This window comes from Artibeus jamaicensis, unplaced genomic scaffold (genome assembly GCF_021234435.1).
Source record: "Artibeus jamaicensis isolate MK-2021 breed Jamaican fruit bat unplaced genomic scaffold, CSHL_Jam_final scaffold_847, whole genome shotgun sequence".
In the NCBI taxonomy this organism is placed as follows: domain Eukaryota; kingdom Metazoa; phylum Chordata; class Mammalia; order Chiroptera; family Phyllostomidae; genus Artibeus; species Artibeus jamaicensis.
In genome coordinates this window covers 14,414,920-14,433,217 of record NW_026522057.1, presented here as the reverse complement: position 1 = coordinate 14,433,217, position 18,298 = coordinate 14,414,920, and the positions used below count along the sequence as shown (strand labels likewise).

The window sequence follows — 18,298 nt, the reverse complement described above, 5'->3', positions numbered from 1 at the left end:
CCCCTCCTGCCTCGATGATGGAGGGGTTCTCACAAGCCCTCCACTTCAAGCTCCGAGTGGTCTTCAAATTCTACTTCAACGATGCGCCACATTAGGTCCAACCGCACCCTCCTGCTCCAGAGGCCAGCCCCACGGAAACTAAAGCATCACAATTCCGCGGAGGTATCGCGAGAGGCGCGGAGGCCACCGCGGCCGGGAAGAGGAGGAACGAGGGCGGGAACAAAGAGCTAAGTGGGAGGAGCCTGGCTGCTTCCGAGGTCGAGGCAGAACACCATCCCTCCCACAGCGCCCCCGCGTGACTGCGCTTTACATAACCGTGGCCTCGCGCGTCATGAGTGGCGTACACAGGCCAGACCGAATCAGAGTCCTCAGGAGCTCCGTGTTCCGCCTCTTCCTGCTTGATGGACGTTGAGATGACCAGTGAACGGGCGCTCAGCGCCGCCGCGCCCGCCCTGGTCCAGCCGCACCCGCTCGCCCTCCCGCCTGCTGCAGCCCGCAACCTGCTGCCGCCGCTGCCGCCGCCTCTGCCAGGTTGTGCTTCAGACTGTCAGATAAAGCAGCGGGCTGAGCCGGCGGGGCGGCGAGCACGGCCCGGGCCGGACATGGCGGCGCTCTACGCCTGCACCAAGTGCCATCAGCGCTTCCCCTTCGAGGCGCTGTCTCAGGGGCAGCAGCTGTGCAAGGTGCGCGGGCTGGGGCGGCGGCCGGGAACTGGGACGCTGGAGGCGCGGCCCTGAGCCCGACGTTCAGCGAGGACGCCCAGCAGGGTCCCCTGGGCAGGGCGTGGCAGGCCCGCCTAGCTGAGGAGCCGCACCCGCCCCGCAGGGAACTGGCGGGGCAAGTGGGGAGTCCGGGACTCTGTCCAGGCCCCCTTGGCTGGCGTGTCCGGCTGCTTAGCAACCGCGAGGGATTGTTCTCGGACCCTGTGAAGTCGGGGGAGGGAACAGCGGGACCCCTGCTTGCCTCCAGTCAGCCGCGCTGGAGATCCTTTTTCTTGGGCTAGCTGGCTTCCCCGCCGCTGGGGCATGTCTGGTTGCAGACTGAGGGACCCCTTGCCCCGCCTGGGACTGAGCTCTAGAGTTGGGTGCTGTCTGAGAGGAGCGTCTCGAACTCGGTCGCCTCACTGACACTTTTCAGCCAGTCTCAGAGTCGGAGGAGGAGAGGCTTTTTAGAAAAGGCGCACAATCAAGCACACGAAGCAAAAGGATAATTTTTCAACATCCAGTTGGTGACCTTCGGTCCCCATCCTAACCAGCTGTTGGTCAGTTCTGAAGATCCAAGTTCTCTTTTTCGTTTAAGTTGCTTTATCTGGCTTTGTCGATTTAAGTGCATAGAAGAGCTGTGTGAGGCGACAGTTAAAAATCACCAAGTCGGCTTTAAAAGTTAAATTACAGTATATATAATATGTATATATAGTTAAAGGAAGTTATGTATATATTAAAAAGCAATCATAATTTTAACCCATCAATTTCATTTCATAAGTGAATCTGCTCAAAAATCACACAGAGGCCGAGGTAGAACTGGATTAGAATTCAGGGCTTTTGACTCCCATCCCCATCTAAAGCCAATTCACGCATATCTTTCTTTTACAATAAGTGACTACAGAGTAGTTCCATATAAATTCTGATTTACCTCCTACATCAATGCAGGGCAGTGATGCCAATACCTTAGAGGAAAAATATAAGGCCCAAAAATTGACTCAAGTGACTCAAGCAACAGTGGCCAATAGTACCCAGATCTATTGAGTACCGAAGACCATTGCCATTTCTGACTGCCTTTTAAAATAATATCCCCCTTTCATTTCAGGAATGTCGGATTGCACACCCTGTTGTGAAGTGCACCTACTGTAGGACTGAGTACCAGCAGGAGAGGTACAGTTTTTGTCCTCCATGAAAAATGTTAACAGGCTTTTTCCTTTAAAAATCTGTAATCAGTGGCATTTCAATGTACAGACCTGCAGTCAATTGCATTTTCTACAGATTCTGCAATTTTTTATTTTAACACATTGATGGGTGTAAAACACATTTCCTAGTTATGCATTGATGGCTTACATTTTTTAAGTTAACTTTTCTTCAGATCCTTGATCAATTTATATTTTGGTTATGATCTGCATGGCACTCAGCAATGAGAATAACACGAGCTTCACGTGGCAGTGTATTTATATACAGAGTTTGAAGAATTTATAAGCCAGAAGATACTTTTGGAAATGTGACAATCCTGATAAAGGGCTTGTTAGCCTTAACCATATTTGAAACTCATTTGCCTTTACACTTGCCTCGTGTGAATCTCATTTTAAAGAGTATGGAACACACATCTTTGGGGGGTGGCTTTTGATGTAGTAAGTGGTTTATGGATATGGTAAGTTCAACTTTTGTGGAGCTGCACCTGTAAAGTGGCAGTGCCTTAAGCATGGTGGGGTCTATTTAGTAGCTCACACATGGAAATACACCTATGGAAAAATACCTAGAAGCTCTACTTTTTTAGCTTTTATATTTAGGTTTAGGATTGATCCATCTTTAATTTTTGTGTGTGGAGTGAGATACGAAGTTTGATCCTTAATTCACACCATACATACAAATAATTCAAGATGGATCATGGAAACAGTTTTACTTTTCATGGGTTTTTTTTTAGTATTTTTTTAAAGCCCTGGCTGGTGTAGCTCAGTGGATTGAGCACAGGCCTGCAAACCAAAAGATTGCAGTTCGATTCCCCGTCAGGGCACATGCCTGGATTGCAGGCCAGTTCCCAGCAGGGGATGCACCAGAAGCAACCATACATTGATAAAAAAGAAAAGAAAAGGAAAGAAGAAAGATTTTATTTATTTATCTTCAGAGGGGAAGGGAAGGAGAGAGGGAGAGAAATATCAATGTGTGGTTGCCTCTCGTGGATCTGCTGCTGGGAACTGGCCTGCAATCCAGGCATGTGCCCTGACTGGGAATCAAACCGCAGTTGTTTGGTCCGCAGGCCTGTGCTCAATCCATTGAGTTACACCAGCCAGGGCATACTTTTCATGTTTTTAAGATGTTAAAACATTTGTACGTATTGATATATATCCTACCCCTTCAATAATAAATCTAAGTGTACACCAGAATGTTCGGTATCACAGAACCACTGATGCTAATCCTCTTTCTAGAGCCCTCTCAAGGCACCTCACCTCTTGTACTGGCTTTTTAAAGTGGCAGAAAGCTGCCCTGGAAAATACGTTGTTTGAGCATCCCGCTTTAAATGTTTTCTACTTTAAAATTTCTCTTTTGTCTGTTTTAACTTTATGTTCACTTTCATAGGAATTGTATGGTAAAATAATCATAACATCGTGAATAGGCTGGATTTTATTTTTATCTCCAGAATATTGCTTAAACTGGTCTTGCACATCAGGCACTTGTGGGTGCCCCCCCCTGGGAAGGGTTAGGCTTTAGTCGAAGACGACACTTTTCCCCACAGCTGTTTGTCAGTTCAGGCGTTTAGGTGATATTATGACTTCCAGCCAAAGACATTTTAATTTCTGTCACTCCTTGGCTCTTAGGGGAACTGGAAATATTGACAAAATATTTGGTCATAACATCTATATCCCCACATCTGGGATTTTTATATTCTTTTACATATAGAAGTGAGCATAGATGGAGAAAGGTCAATGGGGATTCAATCTCTGAGTTCATATTCCAAATACATATATTTGACCTTAACCTCAAATCCTCAGCTGTTCATTTGAATTGAGGAGAATTAATTTATTTTCTGCTAGTTTAGTTCAAGCTAACATAATATTCTTTTCAGGGTTCTCTCCATATCTGATCATTCCATGTAGTGATACTTGGAGATGTCACAATCAGAAATAACTCACTATTTTTTAAAATTTATTTTTAAGAGTTTATTTTTTTAAAGATTTTATTTATTTATTTTTAGAGAGAGGGGAAGACAGGGAGAATGGGAGAGGAACATCAGTGTGAGAGAAACAACAGTTGGTTGCCTCTTGTACACACCTTGACCAGGGATTGAACCTGCAACCCAGGCATGTACACTGACCAGGAATCAAATTGGCCACCTTTTGCTTTGTGGGATGATGCCCAGCTAACTGAGCCACACTGTGTAGGGCAGAAATAACTCCCTATTTTAAACTAAAGACTTATTTTATATGAGCTAATAACATTAATAACTACAAAATAATTAAAAGAGCCCTGGCTGGTGTAACTCAGTGGATTGAGCGGCCGGCCTGTGAAGAAAAGGGTCGCCGATTTCATTCCCAGTTAGGGCACATGCCTGGGTTGCGGGCCAGGTCCCTGGTTGGGGGCATGTTGAGAGGCAACCCCACATTGATGTTTCTCTCCCTCTCTTTCTCATTCCCTTCCCCTCTCTAAATATAAATAAATGAAATCTTTAAAAAAATAATAATAATTAAAAGAGCTATTGGCCAGATAGTCAAACTTCGGTTAACCAAGTGTCCAGGCTGTATTTCACCTTGGCACTTAGCAATGACCCTATTCTTTGGGTTTAAGGAGGAATCAGTGTTCAGGTGTTCCAAGTAAAACAACTTTTTTCTTACAGAATCCTTGTGTCTCTCTCTTCTTTTGCAGTAAAACCAGTACAATATGCAAGAAATGTGCTCAGAATGTGCAGTTGTATGGGACAGTAAGTAGATTTCTCTGTACCTTAACAGTGAGTGCTCAGGTCTCTTGGAACTTGACCTTCTGTGGACTGTTAATGTAATTACCATATTTTTATTAGAATAACTAGTTATGTGTAAATACTTCATCATAAAAATTCAAAGTCAGCTAATTCTCAGTATTGAGGAGTTCTGTGTTTGAAGTCACTGTATCAGGACTGTGATTATAATTTTCCTGAGAGGCTTCAGTAACTAGTGTGGAGAGAGGAGGGGACAGATGGGTCCTATGACTTGACCTCTTTGTTTGGTAGCAGTTGACAGTTCATTTCGATGAATGATTTTTTTTTCTCTCTGTTAGGGTTCAGGATACATGTCATTATAGGCATTTCTCCCAACATGATTCTATAATGATAATGGCAAAGAGGCCTTTTCCAGAAATGTCAATCATTTGCTGGTCTCTCCAAAGAGCTGGTTCTATTATATTTCTCATAGAAGTCCCAGCATCTACACTAATGGGTTTTTGTTATTTGTTCATTTATTTATTTTATAATCAATAGCCCTTTGCATAAAAACATTTTACATAGTGTTAAGAATTGGGCTTCACTCGATCAGTCATTGTGAAAGGAAACTTGTAGAGTTGGGAATACATTTTTACCACGACTAATGGACTATGTAATAGGAATCATTGCTGTGAAAAAGGAATTGGTGTCTTTTAATATACTTACTTGACCTTTTTTCTCTTTAAGCCCAAACCTTGTCAGTATTGCAATATAATTGCAGCATTTATTGGCAACAAATGCCAGCGCTGCACAAATTCAGAGAAGAAGTATGGACCACCGTATTCTTGTGAACAGTGCAAGCAGCAGTGTGCATTCGATAGGAAAGATGACAGAAAGAAGGTAAATTTCTGTGCTTTTCTTGATTTTTTTTTTCTTCCAGAGAAATTAAGGTGGGCCAATTGTGTTAAAAAGACATATCACACCCTGGCAGGGTGGCTCAGTTGGTTGGAGTGTTGTCCTGATGCACCAACATTTCGGATTTGATCCCCAGTCAGAGCACATAGAGGAAGCACCAGTGAGTGCATTGATAAGTGGAATAACAAATCAGTGTTTTTCTCTCTCTCTCTCTCTCTCAAATTAATGAATTTTTAAAAAAACATTTAACAGAGATGATGTATTATATCATCTCTGTTATAATTGGTATAATCGTATACCTGAAACCTATATAATTTTATTAAACAATGTCATCCCAATACATTTAATTAAAAAAAGAGACACAGCCCTGGCTGGTGTGGCTCAGCGGATTGACTATGGGCCTTCGAAGCAAAGGGTTGCTGGTTTGATTCCCAGTCAGGGCATGTGCCTGGGTTGCAGGCCAGGTCCCTAGTAGGGGGTGTATAAGAGGCAACCACACATTGATGTTTCTCTCCCTCTCTTTCTCCTTTCCTTTCCTTTCTCTCTCTCTAAAAATACATAAAACCTTAAAAAAAAAGACCCATAACAGAGAAGGTTTTCTCACTTCTACTCCTACTTTTGTTGTTGACCTTGAAGAAGACATTCCGCCTTTATTTTCTTCATTATCAAATGTGGACCATTATATCTAAAATCTCATGGGTTAGTATTTCATGAAAATCTGAATTATAGTGATCAGTATCCCACATAAGTGAAGTGGGGATTGGCAAAATTCTATAGAACTCTGTAAAGGAGAGATTGTGACTCAACCAAGAGAGTTGTACTACCCACCAGTTTTATTGTCTGGCCCTTTAAATATTTCTATCTGTCGAAGTTAAAGATCACATGAAGGTGACGTGGAGGGAAGCTCTGTGAAATGATGGTATCCTGGTGGAATCAAAATGGTTCAGATTTTGATGTTTAAAGCCATCCAGTGAGTTCCAGTTGCACTGAGAATAAAACCCAAACTCCTTTCATGGCCCACGAAGCCCATACCTGACTCTCAGTCTCTTTTGCCATCACCCTTTTCACCTCTTTCCTTGTTCCAGCCACACTGGCCATCTTTCAGTCCTTCTGACATGCCAGTCTCATTTCCACCTTTGCACCGGCTGTCCTTTTGTCCAATACCTCCTCCTTGAGAGTGTCTTAAGTGGTTTTTCATGTTATGTCTCAGCTCAAGATACCACCTCCTTACTATTACCTTTTCCTAACTCCCTCAATCCTCTTTATCATATTACGCTGTTATACTGTTTTCATGGCTTGTAACATTATGAGAAATTATCTTTTTTAAAAAAGATTTTACTTATTTATTTTTAGAGAGAGGGGAAGGGAGGGAAAAAGAAAAGGAGAGAAACATCAGTGTGAGAGAGAAACATCAGTCGGTTACCTCCTGCATGTACCCCAACCAGGGACTGAGCCCGCAAACTAGGCATGTGCCCTGACTGGGAATCAAACCAGTGACTTTTCGCTTTATGGGATGACACCCAACTGATTGAGCCACACTGGTCGGGGCAGATAGAGTTTAGATTGATAAGAGTCATACTTTATTGAAAACTATCTCTTTTCCTTTTTAGTTATCTTATCTGACATGACCAAAATATTAGAAAACATTAGTCTGAAATATATCTTCCAGCTTATTTTTATTTATTGATGAAAGAAATGGTTCTCATTTTCTATTTCTTTTTTTTTTTTTTAAGATTTTTAATTTCTTTTTTTAGAGAGAAGGGGAGGGAAGGAGAAGGAGGGAGAGAAACATCAATGTGTGCTTGCCTCTCACTCACCCACTACTGGGGACCTGAGCCATAATCTAGGCATGTGCCCTGACTGGGAATTGACTAGGCGACCTTTTGGTTTGCAGTCAATCCAACAGAGATATACCAGCCAGGGCTCATTTTCTGTTTCTTAAAAAGTGACTAAACGGATTGTTTAATTTTTTAAATTGAGGTATAATTGATATACAACATTAGACTAGTTTCAGGTATGTAACATAAGATTTGAAATTTGTATGTATTGTGAAATAATCACAGTAAGTCTAGTTAACATTTATCACCATATATAGTTACCTGATTTTTTTCCCCTGTGATGAGAACTTTCAAGATCTACTTTCTGCCCTGACTGGTATGGCTCAGGTGCTCTTTAGAGATGCTTAGGCTCTCAAGAACTGACTCTTGCTAACCAAATTCATTAATTTTCAATGGGACCAGAATACTCCTGCCTGCCAACCAGGCCACCTCTTCCCTGAATCAAGATACTGGAGAGGAGCTCTCCCTCCCCTTGTCCTCCCTCCCCTCGCACCCTGGCCTTCACCCAGGTGCATTACCTTGACCTCTCTCCCCTGAGCTCTGGGAGCCCCTTCTTTTGCCTCTGTGACTTGTTTCCTGAGCCCATTTCTTCTATAGCCCACATCTTCTACCTTTGTGACTTTCTAAATAAAGTTTCTCTTATGAAAAAAAAGATACTGAAGAAGCTGTGTTAGTAATCAGGGAGTAGCATATAATAATAGTTGAAGCTCAAACTTTGCAGTTCCTCAGGCCTCAGGTAGCTGAATGATCTGGGCAAGTTACTCTTGTTATGCATCAGTTTAACCATTTTTCTAGTGGTAATAACAATAGCTAGTTCACAAAGACATAGGGAGACTTAATTGAGATAGATATATAAAATACTTAATTTCGAGCCTGAAACTCAGTTAATGGTACTGACATTATTATTATTATTATTTCAAATATTTTATTTATTTATTTTTAGAGAGAGGGGAAGGGAAGGAGAAAGAGTGAGAGAGAAACATCAGTGTGTGGTTGCCTCTCATGTGTCCCCCACTGGGGACCTGGCCTGAAACCCAGGCATGTGCCCTGACTGGGAATCGAGCCGGCAACCCTTTGTTTCACAGGCCCGTGCTCAATCCACTGAGCTACACCAGCCAGGGCTGACATTATTGTTATTATTTCAATTATACTAGAATTCAATAAGTTTCTGCTTTCTTAGTTATAATCCTACCCTAAGAGTATGGATATTTTTAGGCATCCTGAATCACATGTTTGTAAACTTAGGGAGAGCTAAGCTTAGAGACTGAGAGAATTTGAGGGTTGAAATCTTAGTTCTGTCATTTATTTGCTATGTACCTTTGGGCAAGTTATTCCAACATTGCCTCAGTTTCCTCATCTGAAAATGAGGCTAATCAGACCTGATCATTGTTATGAAAGTTGAGTGGTCATGTGGAAAGCCCTTGGAGAGGAATCTGGTACATGATAAGTACTTAATGGGTGTTATCTCTGATGATTTCTTTATGATACTTTAATTCTCAGAGGATAACTTTATATTATTTTAAATACATTTTCTAAAGATTTTATTTATTTTTAGAGAGAGTGAAAGGGAGAAGGAGAAGTAGAGAAACATGCACGTGTGAGAGAAACATTGGTGGGTTGCCTCTCACACACCCCCAGCTGGCAACCCGGCCCACAACCCAGACACGTGCCCTGACTAGGAATCAACCTTTTGGTTCACAGGCCTGTACTCAATCCTCTGAGCCACACCAGCCAGGGCTAATTTTATTTTTAAAGGAGAGACCTGAAATCAAGTGCCCTGGGTTTGATGTGCTATGTTAGTTTTCAGTGCTGTCTCTTTTAGCAGAGTTACCTTATTTTCAAACCTTCTTTAGTGAAAGCTAGTAATGAAGCCAGGTCTTCCAGAGTGTTTGAAAATCAGGCTTTCTGGCCATATCCCATAACATGAAATGAACCAGATTGAAGTTTGGTTTCAAAATTCATTTATATGTTCATTAACAAATAATGAAATGTTTGTCATGTATCAGACACTGTCCTAGGTATTAGAAATACATTAATACACTGAACAGAAGACTTCAGTCTCACAGAGTTTATATTCATGTGTATGAGAGAGAGGTGGGTGAGAACAAACAAGGAAAGGAATCAACACAAATTTTAGATATGAATGCTACAAAGAAAACAGAGTATATGGTGGAGAGCGACTAGGGAGGCCAGTTTAGATTGGGCACTCAGGAGGACCTCCAAGAAGGTGACATTGGAGCTGGAATTGGAATGATGAGAACATAGCTATGGTATTTCTGGAAGGCAAAGATTCCAGGAAGAGTAACCATCTATGAGAAGTCCTTGAGGCAAAAATGAGCTTGGCTTATGGGAAAAACAGAAGGTAGAGTAAACTAGGGGAAGAGAAAGGGAATGAGATTGTAGGGGCAGATAGGGGCTAGTTTAAGTCAACATGGGCGGAGGTAAGAAGTTTGGATTTTATACTAGATAGAATGAGAAAAACATTGGATTAAAGAGAGGAGAGATATAATCCGATTTACATTAAGAAGCCTTTATCAGCTGGGTGAAAATGGTTTATAAGAGGCTAAGAGTGGGATTAGGGAGCTCATTTGGGTGGCTCCTGTAATTGTGAGCCAGGAGAAAGGCTTTACTTGGGCGGTGTGGGAGAGGTTCAGACTGATGTGCTTGCTAATGCTTTGGAGGGTGGGGTGCAGACTGGATTTTGCTAAATGATGGCATGGCCTACCCTTGTTCAAGATGGTGCACAAGATCTAATTTCAGAACAAGACATGAAAATTAAAATTCCATAAAATATCACCACACTCCCTTCCCACCCTGTGTCATTCCAGCCAGCTCTGTGGCCCTGCCACCTGCACCAGGCCGCCCCACAAACAGGTTTGCAGTCGGTGCTTCGCAGAGGCGCCCCAGCGTCAGAGGATTTGGGAAGCCCCGTTCCGCTTTCCTAGCCCTGTGCCCTGCTCTTGGTGCAGATCTGCTTCTGCCCAAAGGGACTAACTTTTCTAATACAGAGTGTCATGGTAGGCTCCCATCAGGGACTGGGGCCCTGGAAACTACTTGCTCATTGGTCTTTTCTGGGGACGTTCTGTCTGAGAAAAGATATCCAGCATACCATTTTGTAAGCCATTTATAAGGTATTAAAACAAGTATAAATTTTATATTTCATAAAAAATTTTTTTTTGCCTGGCTAGTGTGGCTCAGTGGATTGAGTGCCAGCCGGCAATCTAAGTGGATAGATTCCCAGTCAGGGCACATGCCTGGGTTGCAGGCTGGGTCCCCAGTAGGGGGCGTGTGAGAGGCAACCACACACTGATGTTTCTCTCCCTCTCTCCCTCCCTTTCCCTCTCTCTAAAAATAAATAAAATCTTTAAAAATTTTTTATTACTGATTTTTAGAGAGAGAGAGGAAGGGAAATAAACATTGATTTATTGTTCCACTCATTGATGCACCCATTGGTTGATTCCTGTATATTTCCTGACTGGGTATGGAACCCCCAATCCTGGTACATCAAATATTTCATCTTCTGTCTTCTCTTCTCTCTGTTGAATTTTCCTTAATGAGCACAGTGGAGATATTTGTGTCTCTTGAAATCTTTGTGGAAACATTGCTCTGGTCTGGGTTTGTTAAGTTGAAGAAAAAAAACCAAACAAAAAGATACATTAAATTAGTAACTCATATTTATTAAACAAGATTTATGTGCCTGGCACCATGTTTTACCTACATTATGTTGCTAAATTCAACAGCCCTCTGAAATAGGTACTATTATCCCCTATTTTACTGATGAAGAAATTGAACCCGAGAGAGCTCAAGTGACTTGCCTAAGTTTACACAGCTTGTAAGTGGCAGAGCTGGGACTTAGTCCAGAGATTCTGCTTCCTATAGTCACGTTCTATAGTACCCCAGTACTTCGTTCCGTCTTCTTTATCTTGGTCTCTTTGTCTTCCAGGTAGATGGGAAGTTGCTCTGCTGGCTCTGCACACTTTCATACAAACGGGTCCTTCAGAAGACCAAAGAGCAGAGGAAGCATCTGAGCAGCTCTTCCCGTGCCAGCCACCAGGAGAAGGAGCAGTACAGTCGGCTGAGCAGCGGTAGCCATTATAACAGGTAATCCTCGATGTGTAAGATACGACTAGAGGTGCCGTAGGTCCAATGTAATACTCACACAATCAGTCATGGAAGATACCATTTTGTATACATTTTCCCATTTATTCTGTCTAGTCACTAGGCTATAGGAGGAATCTCCTTTGTCACATTTTACAATTCATGTATTTTCCAAGAGCCAGAGACACTTCCATAAGGTGTCAGAATTTCGTGACTTGGTTTGTATCGTGTCTGAAAAGTTGGTAGTATTTACTACTAACATTCTCCCCACCCTTACAGTGGGTTAACTTCCTAGAAGATTGGACATTTCATTTTCTGAGGGATGAGGGTTTTTTATGTGTATTTGGCTAGGAGGTTGATTGATGGTCTAGGTTTTTCCTGATAGTGTTGTTAAGAATTCTGGCTCTGGATTGAATCCTGGCTTTTCCAGGTTCTCTGCATTAGATCTTGGGCAAGTTTTTTCATCTGTAAAATGAGAGAAATAATAGTATTACCTCATGGAGTTGTTTACAGTTCATGAATAGTGATTAGTTTTATAACTGGTATATAGGAATACATTTTAGTTATTCTTGGTTATTATTACTATTATGATTTTGTTTATTCATATAGCAAACATTAAGTACCCCCAGGGACTTTGCTAGGAATGCAGAGATGAATCAAAGAATCATACTGCTCACCAAGAGTATGCAGTCTGGTAGGGAAGACAGACCTGAAATCAAATCATTGCAGTATAATTCTGTGGAAGCATGGAAACAAATTCCACAGTAGAAACATTAAGATACAGGCATGAGAGGCCGTCATAATTATCTGCCTTAGGAAGTCAGATGAGGAAGGCTTAGAGAAGAGCTGGCGTTGGAGCTGCATCTTAGGTTGAGTCAGAATCATCAGGTGAGGGATGGACAGAGGCAAACTAGGCTGAGGGAATAGCATTTGCAAAGACAAGGAGGACGTGAGACCACATGGAACTCTGGGGAATTGCACACCCTCTTATGTTACTGGAGCTTATGGTTGGGAGCTGGGAAATGGGAGAAAAAGGGATCCTGTAGATCTGGTAAGGAGCATGAAGTTGATCATGGGGTTAATAAAAAAAAATTAACCCTCATTATTGTGGAGAATACACTGGAGGAAAAAGAGCCTGGGGGCTAGTTAAGAAGCCTTCTTTTGTAAAGTCCAGATAAGAAATGTTAATACAAGAGCCTCACTGAGGCAATGGCACTGAAGATCAAAGAGGCAGATTCAGGAAGATGCTTCAGAGGGAGAAGGAACAGACAGATGGACAGGAGCTGGGTGAGTGAAGGATTATTCTCAGGTGTCTTACTTGGACACCTATAGCTAGACCCTTAACTTATAGAGAATATAGGAAGGGAAGAAGAGATTAGTTTTGAAAAGTTGAGTTTGAAGCATTAAAAAGAATTATTAAGTGGGAGTCGAGTCTAGAACTCAGAAAAGAAGTTTAGATATGAGCCATTGGTTATACTTAAGTGGGAATAGAGATTACTTAAAAATGTAGATTCCTGGGGCCCTACCTCAGAGTTTAACTTAGTAGGATCTAGGATAGAGTCTAGAAATCTGTATTGTTTTGTAAATATCCCAGATGATTCTGATGTAGTTGATCAGAGGAATACTGTTGCCAGCCACTGTGATGGATGGCTGTTGGTGTAACTCAGGCTGAGAACAGAACTCTGGAGGTATTCAAGAAGGATGGAATGAATACTTGTGAACCATATATGGGATAAATTAATATCCTAAATATATAAAGAATTCATACAGTTCAATAGCAGGAAAAAAAGTAAATACAGTTAAAAAAGGGCAAAGGATCCATTTTAGACATTTAAAAAATATATATTTTATTGATTATGCTATTACAGAGCTTCTATACTTCCCATACTCTTCTTGCCTTCCTCCTGTCTATTTTCTACCTACCATCTATGCTACTTATTCTCTGTACCTTTTCTCCTTCTCTCCTGCTCCCACTCCCCTGTTGCTAACCCTCCCTGTGATCTCCATTTTTGTGGTTCTGTTCCTGTTGTAGTTGTTTGCTAAGTTAGTTTTTGTTTTTATTTTAGGTGTGGTTGTTAAAAATTGTGAATTTGCTGTCATTTTACTATACATGTTTTTTACCTTCTTTTTCTTAGATAAGCCCCTTTAACATTTTATATAATAAGGGTTTGATGATGATGAACTCCTTGAACTTGACCTTATCTGAGAAGCACTTTATCTGCCCTTCCATTCTAAATGAAAGCTTTGCTGGATAGAGCAGTCTTGGATGTAGGTTCTTGCCTTTCATGGCTTGGAGTACTTCTTTCCAGCCCCTTCTTGCCTGTAAGGTCTCTTTTGAGAAATCAGCTGACAGTCTGATGGGAACTCCTTTGTAGGTTACTGTCCTTATCTCTTGCAGTTTCTAGGATTCTCTCCTTCATTTTAATATTGGGTAATGTACTTATGATGTGCCTTGGTGTGTTCTTCCTTAGGTCCAACTTCTTTGGGACTCTCTGAGTTTCCTGGAAGTCTATTTCCTTTGCCAGATTGGGCAAGTTTTCCTTTATTATTTGTTCAAATAAGTTTTCCAGTTGTTGCTCTTCCTCTTCCCCTTCTATAATTTGGATGTTGGAACGTTTAAAGATGTCCTGGAGGTTCCTAAGCCTTTCCTCATTTTTTTTAATTGTTTCCTCATTCTTTTCTGTTTGGTCGTTTTTTTCTTCCTTCTGGTGTACTTGATTGATTTGAGTCCCAGTTTCCTTCCCATCACTATGCATTTCCCTGTGCATTTCCCTTCATTTCACTTAGTGTAGCCTTCATTTTTCCTCTAATTTGTGACTAAAATCAACCAGTTCTGTGAGCATCCTGATCACCAGTGTTTTGAACTGTGCATCCGATAGGTTGGCTATCTCTTGGTTGCTTAGAAGTATTGGCTCTGGGGGTTTGAGTTTTTCTTGAGCCATAATGTTTTGGTCTGTTCGCGCTTGTTAAGTGTGAGGAGCGGAGCCTTAGGTGTTCACCAGGGCAGGGCCACCCAGTTGCTGGGTTGTGATGCTTTATGTGGCAGCGGGGTCAGAGAGGGAACACCAGCATTTGTTCTGCTCTCTCTCGGATTTCAGTCCCTTACACCACTTCCCCCAAGCAAACTGGGCCCTCTGGTGCTAGTTCCCAGCTGGGTGGGCTTGTGTGCGTTCTAGGACCCTGTGGGTTTCTCCAACGAACTTTCCTGTGAGGGTGGGAGTCTCTCCCTGCGCCTCAACCCCACAGGTGTTTTCAGTCGGTGTTTTGAGGCTTTATTTCTCTGCACTGGGGCCCTGGGTTGCATGATCTGTCTCACTCCCCAGTTTCGCCTGGTTTATCTGCTCGGGAATGTGGGACCACCTGGTTAGCCAGCTGCCTTGCCTTGCGCACCCTGCCCTGCTTCACAGTCACCACCTCTCTGGGGCTGCCTGTTGCCACCCTGCACCTGGGGTCTGCCCGTGGCCAACTGGCATGCCCAGGGTGCCACTGCTTTTTTTTTTTGCTGCGGCCCCTCTCTGCCCAGCCACTCAGCTCTGCCCCTCCTACTGGTCTGGATGAATGTGTCTATTTTAATCCCATACAGTTCCATTTTCTGTCAGTTCTGGTTGTTATTTTGTTTCTAAATTGTTGTTGTCCTCATTTTGGTTGTGCGAGGAGACACAGTGTGTCTACCTATGCCTCTATCTTGGCCAGAAGTCTAACATTTTTCTAAAGAAGACATACAAATGGCCAGTAGATACTTGAAAAGGTGCTGAATATCACTAATTTGTCAGGGAAGTGCAAATCAAAACCACACCTCCTCATACCTGTTAGGATGGTTATTATCAAAAATACAAGAGATAACAAATGTTGGCCTGGTTGAAGAGAAGAGGGAACTCTTATACACTGTTAGTGGGAATGTAAATCAGTACAGCCATTGTGGAAGAAAGTATGGTGGTTCCAAAAAAAATTAAAAATATGCCCACCATATGATCCACCAAGCACTTCTGTGCTTCTGTGTGTATATCCGAAGGAGTGAAGTCAGTATCTCAAAGAGATACTTCCACATTCATTGTAGCATTATGCACAATAGCCAAGACGTGCAAACAACTTAAATGTTCTTTGACAGATGAATGGATAAAGAAAATGTGGTATAGCACTATGGAATATTGTCCAGCCACAAAAGGAAGGATATTCCGCCATTTGTGGTAGCGTGGATGATCCTGGAGGGCATTGTGCTATGGGAAAAAAGGGAAAGACAAATACTGTGTGGTTTCACTTTTATGTGGAATCTTTTTTAAAAAACCAGTTTTATTGAAACAGAAGAGAATGATGTTTGCTAGGGCCTGGAGCAGGTCAAAAGTACCAACTTGTAGCTGTAAGAAGAGTTAAGTTCTGAGTATCTAATGTACAGAAGAGTGACTATAATTAATATGATTTTGTGTATTCGAAGGTTGTGGAGCGTAGGCCTTAAGCATTTTCTCCATTAAAAAAAAAGTTAACTAAAAAAAAAAAGCTAACTAGTGAAATTACAGATGTGTTGATTATCTTGATTTTGGTAATCATTCCATAATGTATATGTATTTCAAAACATCACATTGTACACTTTACATATATATGTTTATATTTGTCGACTATTTCTCAATAAAGTTAAAACAAAGTTGGGGGATAAAAGGATGGCATGGTCAGTGGTATCAAATATTGAAAAGACGTCAAGTAAGAAAGGGTCTGAAGCATCCTTTGAGCTTAGCAATTGGACATCCATTAAGGTGAATGGGCTGCAGACCGATTTTAGAGGATGAACTTATTAGGGCTAACACTGACTTTTAGCATTGTCGTGGGACCCAGATACCAGTAGATTCACAGAGACACAGTGAAGGAAAACCAGGCTAGGAGTTCAAATATGTCAACCTGGTGTCTAGTCCCAGCTTTACTCTTAACTAGTTGTATATCTCTGGGTAGGTCAATTAATATTAATGAGCCTCAGTTTCTGCAAAGTAGAAATAGTCTCTTGTATATGCCTCATAGGTTTAAAAGTGCATGTGAAACATTGAATGTGAAAGTACTTTTTAAACTGTAAGATACATTATACTTTTTAAAAAATATATTTTATTGATTACGCCATTACAGTTGTTCTATTTCCCCCCTTCATTCCCCTCCACCCTGCACACCCCCTCCCCCACCCCCCTTTAGTTTATGACCACGTCTCAAGTTCTTTAGATTCTTTATTTCCCATACTATTCTTGCCCTCCCCCTATCTATTTTCTATCTACTGTCTATGCTACTTATTTTCTGAACCTTCTCCCCCCTTCTCCTTCTCCCACTCCCCTGTAGCTAACCCTCCATGTGATCTTCATTTCTATGGTTTGCTCCTGATCTGTCCTCTTAGTTTGCTTTTGTTTTAGGTGTGGTTCTTAATAACTGTGAGTTTGCTGTCCTTTCACTGTTTATTTTTTTTTATCTTCTTTTTCTTAGATAAGTCCCTTTAACATTTCATATAATAAGGGCTTGGTGATGATGAACTCCTTGAATTTGATCTTATCTGAGAAGCACTTTATCTGTCCTTCCATTCTAAATGAAAGCTTTGCTGGATAGATCAATATTGGATGTAGGTCTTTGAATTTCATGACTTGGAATACTTCTTTCCAGCCCCTTCTTGCCTGTAAGGTCTCTTTTGAGGAATCCACTGACAGTCTGATGGGAACTCCTTTGTAGGTGACTGTCCCCTTATCTCTTGCTGCTTCTAGGATTCTCTCTTTCATTTTAATCTTGGCTAATGTAATGATGATGTGCCTTGGTGTGTTCCTTCTTGGATCCAAGTTCTTTGGGACTCTCTGAGCTTCCTGGATTTCCTGGAAGTCTATTTCCTTTGCCAGATTGGGGAAGTTCTCCTTTATTATTTGTTCAAATAAGTTTTCCACTCATGGCTATTCCTCTTCCCCTTCTGGTACCCCTATAATTCGGGATGTTGGAGCATTTAAAGATGTCCTGGAGGTTCCTAAGCCTCTTTTCCTTTTTTTGAATTCTTGTTTCTTCTTCCTTTTCTGTTTGGTCATTTTTTTCTTCCTTCTGGTCCACTCCCTTGATTTGAGTCCTAGTTTCCTTTCTGTTACTATTGGTTTCCTGTGCATTTCCATTCATTTCAATTAGTTTAGCCTTCATATGTACCTCTAATTTGTGACTAAAATCAATCAGTTCTGCGAGCATCCTGATCACCAGTGTTTTGAACTGTGCACCTGAAAGTCTGGCTATTTCTTCATCGCTTAGAGTTATGGGCTCTGGGGGTTTGAGTTCTTCTTGAGCCACAATGTTTTGGTCTGTTCGCGCCTGTGAAGTATGAGGAGCGGAGCCTTAGGTGTTCACTAGGGCGGGGCTGCCCAGTTGCTGGGTTGTGATGCTGTATGTGGGGGTGGGGTCAGAGAAGGACTATAGGGGTCTCCTCTGCTGCTTCCCACTGCTGGGGCCTGTGCAGTCCGTCTCACTGCTCGCTCCTTGGCCGGTTTATCTGCGCGCAAATGTGTGACCGTCATCAGTCCTCAGTGGGTCTGCCTGCTGTTACCCCACACCTGGGATCCACCCATGGCTGCTTGTGCGCTGGGTCATGTGCTCGGGTCCATTCAGTGGATCTTTCCTGCCTGACCCTGTTCTGCTGCTGGCTTCGCCCCTCTTACTGGTCTGGCTGAGTCTGGCTGAAAGGTTTGTTGTTGTCACACTTCTGTATAGTTCAATTTTCTGTAGTTTGGCTGCGTTTTTGTTGCTAAAACTTTGTTGTTTTTAAACTTGGTTGTACGAGAAGGCACAGGGTTTCCACCTACGCCTCCATCTTGGTGGAAGTCCTCTACGTTATACTGCTTATTGAAGTTTTGGTGACT

The 18,298-nt window shown here is 42.1% G+C and overlaps 1 protein-coding gene across 1 annotated transcript in view; it reads left to right on the top strand.

Annotated features, from left to right (window-relative positions):
* The first annotated feature begins 439 nt into the window (after positions 1–439).
* FAM76A (family with sequence similarity 76 member A) overlaps positions 440–18,298 on the top strand; it is a 23,839-nt gene continuing 5,980 nt past the window's right edge. Inside the window, exons 1-5 of the mRNA XM_037149573.2 lie at positions 440–683; positions 1,807–1,871; positions 4,569–4,623; positions 5,344–5,496; positions 11,293–11,450. Coding sequence (XP_037005468.1) covers positions 603–683; positions 1,807–1,871; positions 4,569–4,623; positions 5,344–5,496; positions 11,293–11,450 — 512 coding nt within the window. The 5' untranslated portion in view covers positions 440–602. The remainder of the gene's footprint in view (positions 684–1,806; positions 1,872–4,568; positions 4,624–5,343; positions 5,497–11,292; positions 11,451–18,298) is intronic.